This window comes from the organism of the source record quoted next, unplaced genomic scaffold (assembly GCF_019419815.1).
Source record: "Pyrus x bretschneideri cultivar Hongxiangsu unplaced genomic scaffold, Pyrus_bretschneideri_v1 Contig265, whole genome shotgun sequence".
NCBI classification, from domain to species: Eukaryota; Viridiplantae; Streptophyta; class Magnoliopsida; order Rosales; family Rosaceae; genus Pyrus; species Pyrus x bretschneideri.
In genome coordinates this window covers 1,000,934-1,007,788 of record NW_025999574.1, presented here as the reverse complement: position 1 = coordinate 1,007,788, position 6,855 = coordinate 1,000,934, and the positions used below count along the sequence as shown (strand labels likewise).

Sequence of the window (6,855 nt, the reverse complement as noted above, 5' to 3'; positions counted from 1 at the left end):
TGGACGACAAAAACATTGGACTCAAATCTCAAATTTTGACTTTTACAATTGGCCATGTGCACTGGAGAGGACCTTACTATTTACTCTAAATGATGCTTGCCCTTGTACAACTCCACCCGTTGGGTAAGGGCAATGGCAAGGGCGATACTATTCACAATTTTTAAAATTTTTATTTTATTTTTATGCTTTGTAAATTTGTTATTTGAAAATTAAATGATTGTCTAATTTGAATAAGATGTTGAGTATTTATAAAATAATAAAATGGTTGGGTATTTATAAAAAAACAAAAAAAATCATATTTCTCTCTATGTTTTATAATTTTTATTGTTGGGTTAATCCTTGCCATTGATTTTCAAACTCATTTAAAATCAAACGCACTAGAACACGTCGTATGTCACAATGGTAATTCTTTTATATCGTTGGAAATCCAACAGCCTGAGATGTGCCACGTCATAGAGTCGTTGGGCTCTTTTGTCGCAACAGGGCTCACTGCTGCAATTTATATCGGCTCACTCTCCCCTTTGCGTGTGCAATGCACACGTCATGCACATAAGAAAATAAAAAAACATGACCGACGTCATGTTGACATCAACCTTGCTAGCTGACGCCATGTTGATATTAGCCTTGCTAGCTGACGCAAGGTTGGGGCGGCATAAATGACGCCAGCCTTGCCAATTGATGCAAGGCGCAAAGCCGGGCGTATCTTTCTCGGACTAGGATTTGTCTGTATGTTGTTACGCTGTGGTGTGTGCTTGCTGGTAAATGATTCTTGAAGTGTCGGTGGTAATTTGCTGGAGCCCTAGAGCCTTCTTTTCACCAAACGGGGGGCTGTTTTGGGAGTTCGTTTTGTGTATTGTGCTGCTTCGTTTTGCTCAGTGCTGCCTTTTTTTGTTTTTAATTGTTGTGGCTTAGATTGTTGCTTCTTCTCAGTTCATACAATCACAAGGTTGTGATAAGTATTTATGAATCAAGCTTACAATCTCTCACGTTTTATGGTAACCTTGATATCGCAAGTGAGTTGTACATACGCCCTCAAGGATATCTTGAAGAAGCAAGCAAAGGAAGTGGATTTCAAGCTGCACTTGATCGATGCTATGTATGCGATATCAAGGTTACCATGAAATGTGAGAAAACGAGAGAATATAAACAACTCCCTTGTAACCTTGATTCAAGCTTACAATCACAAGGGAGTTGTTTATATTCTCTCGTTCTATCACGTTTCATGGTAACCTTGATATCGCATACATAGCATCGATCAAGTGCAGCTTGAAATCCACATCCTTTGCTTGCTTCTTCAAGATATCCTTGAGGCGGCTGAATTCACCGGCAAGTGAAGACGGTGCGGCCGAATTCACCGGCAAGTGAGGACGGTAATCTTACATAGAAACATTATGCTCAGTGAAGTGACAACCTAGAGCTTCACCACCTTGTTTGCTTGTGCTTTGGTATGAAACTGATTCTACATTCTCGAGAACGATTTCGTAGCAGGGAATTGACGCTCACCACTGTAACCATATGTTAACTGAAATTGTGGGAGAGTTTGTTGAGGATGAGGATATGCAGAGGGGGAATGTACAAACCACTGTAGTCCGTTTGATTCGGTTTGATTCAGTTTCAATCAATACCACCATTAAACCCAAACCAAACTATTATTATCGGTTGATTCGGTGTTTTTAAACCTATTTCTCTTACATCAATAAAAAAATATCCAACATTTCAAGAGTTTTAATTTTCTAAACATCCATACATCTCACACATTCTATAATATGTTAATATGCGTACGATTAGACATTCAAATAATCTATAATATTTTCACATGTGTAAAATAAGAATAATGATAATTAAAAAAATATATAGTCCGTTTCAATTTGGTTTTAGTCAATTTCAAAAGTATAAAAATAAATTGACATAAAAGCGAATGATTTTAAATTTAATTGACCCTTTTTCTTGATCAATATCAAACCAAACCGACCAAAACAGTTTAGATTGGTCGGTTTGAATGGTTTGATCAATTTGAGACTTACCCCAAACGAAACAAAAAATGGATTCAAAAATTTAAATAAAAATAAAAATTATTATTAGCAATTCAAAAATTTCATTTGACACTTTAAATATTTTTATAATTAAAAAGAAAAATATAATTATGAGGTGGGTAGAATATGATTTGCCGGTACACTGTTGCTCTATTTGAACCAATTTATTTGCTAAACATACCCACCCGATTTTATTATGTTAGAGAAAAAATAAAATAAATTTGCCAAACATACCCCTTTCCTTTCCCCGCAGCAACTGAAAGCCGTCTCCCTCCCACCTCCTTTGGCAGTCTTCTCTCACTCTTCTCTGGCTCCCCCTCCGCCAGCAAGGTATCAGGTGAAATTTTGAACTCCATTTTCTTGTCTAATTTTCTCGGGAAAATCTGGGTCCTTTCCCGAGAAAGTTTTTGAATTGCTCTGTTTGCAAATGTTTTAGGTTTGATAGACTTTGATTTACGTTGGATAAGGATAAACACAAATCCATATACACTCATCAATTTGAACATTACTATTCGACACAGGCAGAAGATGGCATTAAGGCAAATGCTATTCAACACCAGATCAATGTTTTCGACACCGGGGTTGGCCAGATTCTCCACCAAATCAAACCCTTACCTAGGTAACCCCAAATTTTGGTCGAGTTTTCCATTTTTTTCTTGGCTCCCAGAAAATGGATAGGGAAGAAATTTCTGGGTTATGTGCATTTGTTGATTTGCACTTGTTCAAATGTTAAAAAAAATTTCTAGTTAAGTAGCTATGTTGGTGTTTGATGCCGGAAAAAGTGGAAAGAAATGGGAAAAGAAATCTAGGGTTAGTTTTTGTAATGCTTTTAATTTAGGCTTTGATAGAAATAAATATGCTTTTTATTTGATTAATGCTTGTTGGGTGGTTTCGAAGGAGCCGTTGAGTCAGAAGTTTAGAATACTGGATGGTGGTAAAAATGGGTACGTCTGGTGCTGCTTATTATTTGGGGTATTTGGTCATAAAGGAATCAACAGATATTTGAAGATGCTGGGGGATTGGAAATGGCGGAGGTGTGGGAAAAGGTCAAGTTTCGGGAACTCTATGGACTCCTGTATTCCGTTTTTATAGGATACACATCTATCGGCCATTATACTACCCTAAACCCATACAGGTATTTGAAGATTGTAGGGGATTGGAAATGGTGGAGGTGTGGGAAAAGGGTCAAGTATTGAGCAACGTTATGGGCTTTTGTATCTCTTATTTTTAGGAATATACCTCTACTCGACCATTATACTAGCTTGGATGCTAGGCTGCAGTGTCTTGATGTTTTAGTTTACTTATAGATTACTTGTGCATTACTTGTTCACTTAGATGTACAGCTTTTTTTTTGAAATAAATCTTCTCTTTTCGAAAAAAATATATAGAAGTGAAAAACTTTACTGGTCACTTCTCCACAAACAGTAAAAGGAATGGTTACTGAGGTTTGTTATGCTTGTGTTGCCACAGTTGTCTGGTTGCTGGGAAAGTTGGGGGATGTAAACAGTGTCAAGTCAAATGTTGAGTTTTATTATTCAATGTCTCTTCTTTGTAACTATCTATTTTTATGAGGAAATGTTCTCTACTCCTGGAAATTGAACTTCTGTGAAATTGAGGCTCTGTTGAATAGTGGATTTAATTTAGTGGGAAACATCAAAATTGGGTTTGCATGGTTTTTTTTTTTTTTTTTCATTCTTTTTTTCTTGCAGTGAAGGTTGGGATCCCAGAGTTTTTGAATGGCATTGGCAATGGAGTGGAATCCCATGTAACCAAGCTTGAGTCTGAGATCGGAGACTTCCAAAAGTTGCTTGTCATTCGTACTCTCAGGCTGAAGAAACTTGGTGTCCCTTGCAAACATGTAAGCAATCTCTTAGTCTAACACTCGTCGTATGGTTTAATAACTGTATTATTCAGCACCAGCTGGGCATTAACACAGTAAAGTATCTGTTTTTTTTTTATCAGTTCTCGTAAATTAGGAATGTATAGCTGCAGTACCTACTTAGCAGCTCTAAAGTTTCAGTCTTGCTGATTAATGGGTGTGGAACGAAAACCGTGTCTCCCTTTCTTTAAAAAAGGAATAAATTTCAAGGATTTGAAAGTTGCAAACTTGGTGTTCATGTCATGGTGAAAATAATTTCACTACTTCACGTGGACTTGTATTTTAAAATTTGATAGCTGGATTCTTTTGCAGAGGAAGCTCATCTTGAAATACACTCACAAGTATAGGCTAGGACTCTGGAGGCCTCGAGCTCAGCCCGTCAAAGCCTAGTTAGTTTAGGAGTGTCGCGTCCTTTACACCGATTTAGTCTGCCGCAAAATGCGACTGTCGGATACTTGATGTACTGAGATTTGAAAGAAGAGTTTTACTTGCTTGTTATAGTCGTCCGTCTCCTTTATTTAATTTATAATGTAGTTTATTGGTTTAGTGTCTGATATACTGAATGCACCTGGACAGTTGAATATAACAATAAATTTTTAGCACATTTAATTACGTATTACTCTTCATATCTTTCATTCGTGTGGAACTCGTACGTAGAATCCCATCCGTATGTGTAAGTGATGTGATCTACCAATTTGCGATACATGTATCATGAATATCTGCATGACTGAAAGTCAAGCTCCGAGTGTTCTTCAATTGAAGCGATGCAGTTGGACCATGTTTTACGATACTGAGGCAGTTGGAGCATGTCTCGTAGTATCAACGTAGCATTCGAAACTGGACATTCATAAGAACATATTGACGCTCATATGTTTCGACGCCCACGCCGTTCGACGTAACGAGTTGCAACTGAAACGGTCACAACCAGTCTCACAAGCTTGCAAACTTATAAATTTTCATATCTTTAAACTCTCAAGGAAGGAGAGCACCCAAAAACCCTACAGGTGGTGACAATTTCTCGATTTAAACCCTAATTCCCCTAACAAAACCCTACTAGGATAAGTACTCCAAAGGCTTGTACACCAAGGAAACCAAAACAGGAAACGTCACACTTGAGCGACCAAAACACAATGTTTGATATGACAGTGTACTTGAGCTCTCGACATGACAGATTGAGAAACTAGAAATTTCATACGGTAGTAGACTTCCACCAAAAAACCGTAAATTTTGAGTTCTTATTTCCAACAATCTCCAACTTGATGAAAAATGTATTGGCCGCCACTTCAAATCGAGAAGTTGAGTTAATCAAGAAGCTCAAGAGGATGATCGGCTAAAATTAAGGTTTAGGGGAGAAATTGGCTAATTATAAAAGTTTAGGATGGTAATCGGTTAAAACTAAAGTTTTGGATGGGGAGGGGGGAAATTGACAACTCCTTAGAAGTTGCGAGAGGGAGAATTGATGAATACCTCAACATATAGCAACCCCAAAAATAGTATGCAAGTTCATAAAAACCAAACCCTAGCTACATCTTTAAGAGCAGTTCACTCGTTTTAGGAGGGCCAGTGTAAGGCAAGGGCAAGACATGTAAATTGCCTTTGTGCAACTCCATCCGTTGGGCAAGGGTAAAAGAAAGAGCGATCACTATTCACATATATATATATTTTTTATTTCTATGTCTTGTAAGTGTGTTTAAGTGTGAACTTTATAAGTTTGTTTTTTGAAATAAAACTCCCAAAAATTTGACTCTTACCATATTGTCCATACCACGTTTGTATCATATCTCCAAATAAGGTAAGACTCACATGTGTTGGTGGCCCTTACCTTTTATTAGAGAGATGATACAAATATGGTATGAAAAATGTGGTAAGTGTATCATTACTCTGAAGCTTCTTGTTTAACTCCAAAAATTTAATTTCTAATACAAAGCAAAACATAGCATTACAACTAGTACAATATTAAAACAATATTATTCTCGGTAGCCTACAACCTAAGACATACAATGCTTAGCGCTAGGGCATCCAACGCATGGCACAATTTTGTATTTTAAAGTATGCTTCACAATTTTTCAACGTTTGTGCTCTTGTGAATGATGTATTGCTGTTATGAAGATTAAATCGCATTTGTGCTTTCTATTACCTCATTGGCTAGATTATCGCCACTTTGATAAATTGCCTCCGCTTTTGTGAGGATTTCTTGTCAATACGAAGATTCCTCTATCCTGGATGTGCCTTGAATCTGCTTGACAAATTGTGTACGAATCTTTTTTCACATTTGTTGCACCCTCATCTCATTTTTCGTGATCTTTTCATGAATAACACGTGCCTACCTCTCAAGCAAAGCAACGTCCTGATCGACCAAATTGCCTTCTCACTCTTTTTTTTTTTTTGGTAAAGAATGGATTTGGAAAGTGGAAAACAAATATAGAAATTTGTAGTAAAACTAAAGGTTGAGTTGTGAAGTGGGGAATAAGGAAGAGGGTTGAGTATTTATAGTATAATAAATATATTCTTAATTTTTTTTACCATTGTATTATTCCTGACCATTGATTTCCCAACTCAGCTAAAATCTGATGCACCAACACGTGACATGTGGCACAATGGTAACTTTAAAAAAAAAAAAATTCTACCGTTGGAAATTCAACAGTCTCACATAATCATATGAATCGACGTGAGAATCCAACTACATCGCATGCCAGAATCCATGTTGTACATTTGAAAGAGGTTAACCCCCTTACTTCTCGTATGTTACAATCCTCTTCCCCCTGAGCCCTTATTTCTCCTCAATCCACATAGACAAAATGTAGAACTGGTGTGAACGATTCATCAAGGAAGAAATGACTCACTGCTTGTTGGTAGTAGAGCTGCTGCAACGGGCCCCACGACAACAAAAATTGTCTGTCCAAGTGCCGAGCTCACTTCACGCGTATAATGCACGCAACAGAA

The 6,855-nt window shown here is 37.2% G+C and overlaps 1 protein-coding gene across 1 annotated transcript; it reads left to right on the top strand.

Annotated features, from left to right (window-relative positions):
* The first annotated feature begins 2,258 nt into the window (after positions 1 to 2,258).
* Positions 2,259 to 4,521, top strand: LOC125478778. Its single transcript, XM_048587367.1, has 4 exons — positions 2,259 to 2,363; positions 2,555 to 2,652; positions 3,743 to 3,891; positions 4,225 to 4,521. Exons 2-4 carry the CDS (start codon positions 2,562 to 2,564, stop codon positions 4,300 to 4,302), a joined length of 318 nt encoding a protein of 105 aa, XP_048443324.1. The 5' UTR covers positions 2,259 to 2,363; positions 2,555 to 2,561; the 3' UTR covers positions 4,303 to 4,521.
* The last annotated feature ends 2,334 nt before the right edge of the window (positions 4,522 to 6,855 follow it).

Excerpts from the sequence above, each read along its gene's own strand:
- LOC125478778 (XM_048587367.1), top strand. The coding sequence starts at position 2,562 with ATGGCATTAAGGCAAATGCTATTCAACACCAGATCAATGTTTTCGACA. Across the intron at positions 2,653-3,742 it reads CAAATCAAACCCTTACCTAG|TGAAGGTTGGGATCCCAGAG; the intron begins GTAACCCCAAAT and ends TTTTTCTTGCAG. Across the intron at positions 3,892-4,224 it reads TTGGTGTCCCTTGCAAACAT|AGGAAGCTCATCTTGAAATA; the intron begins GTAAGCAATCTC and ends ATTCTTTTGCAG.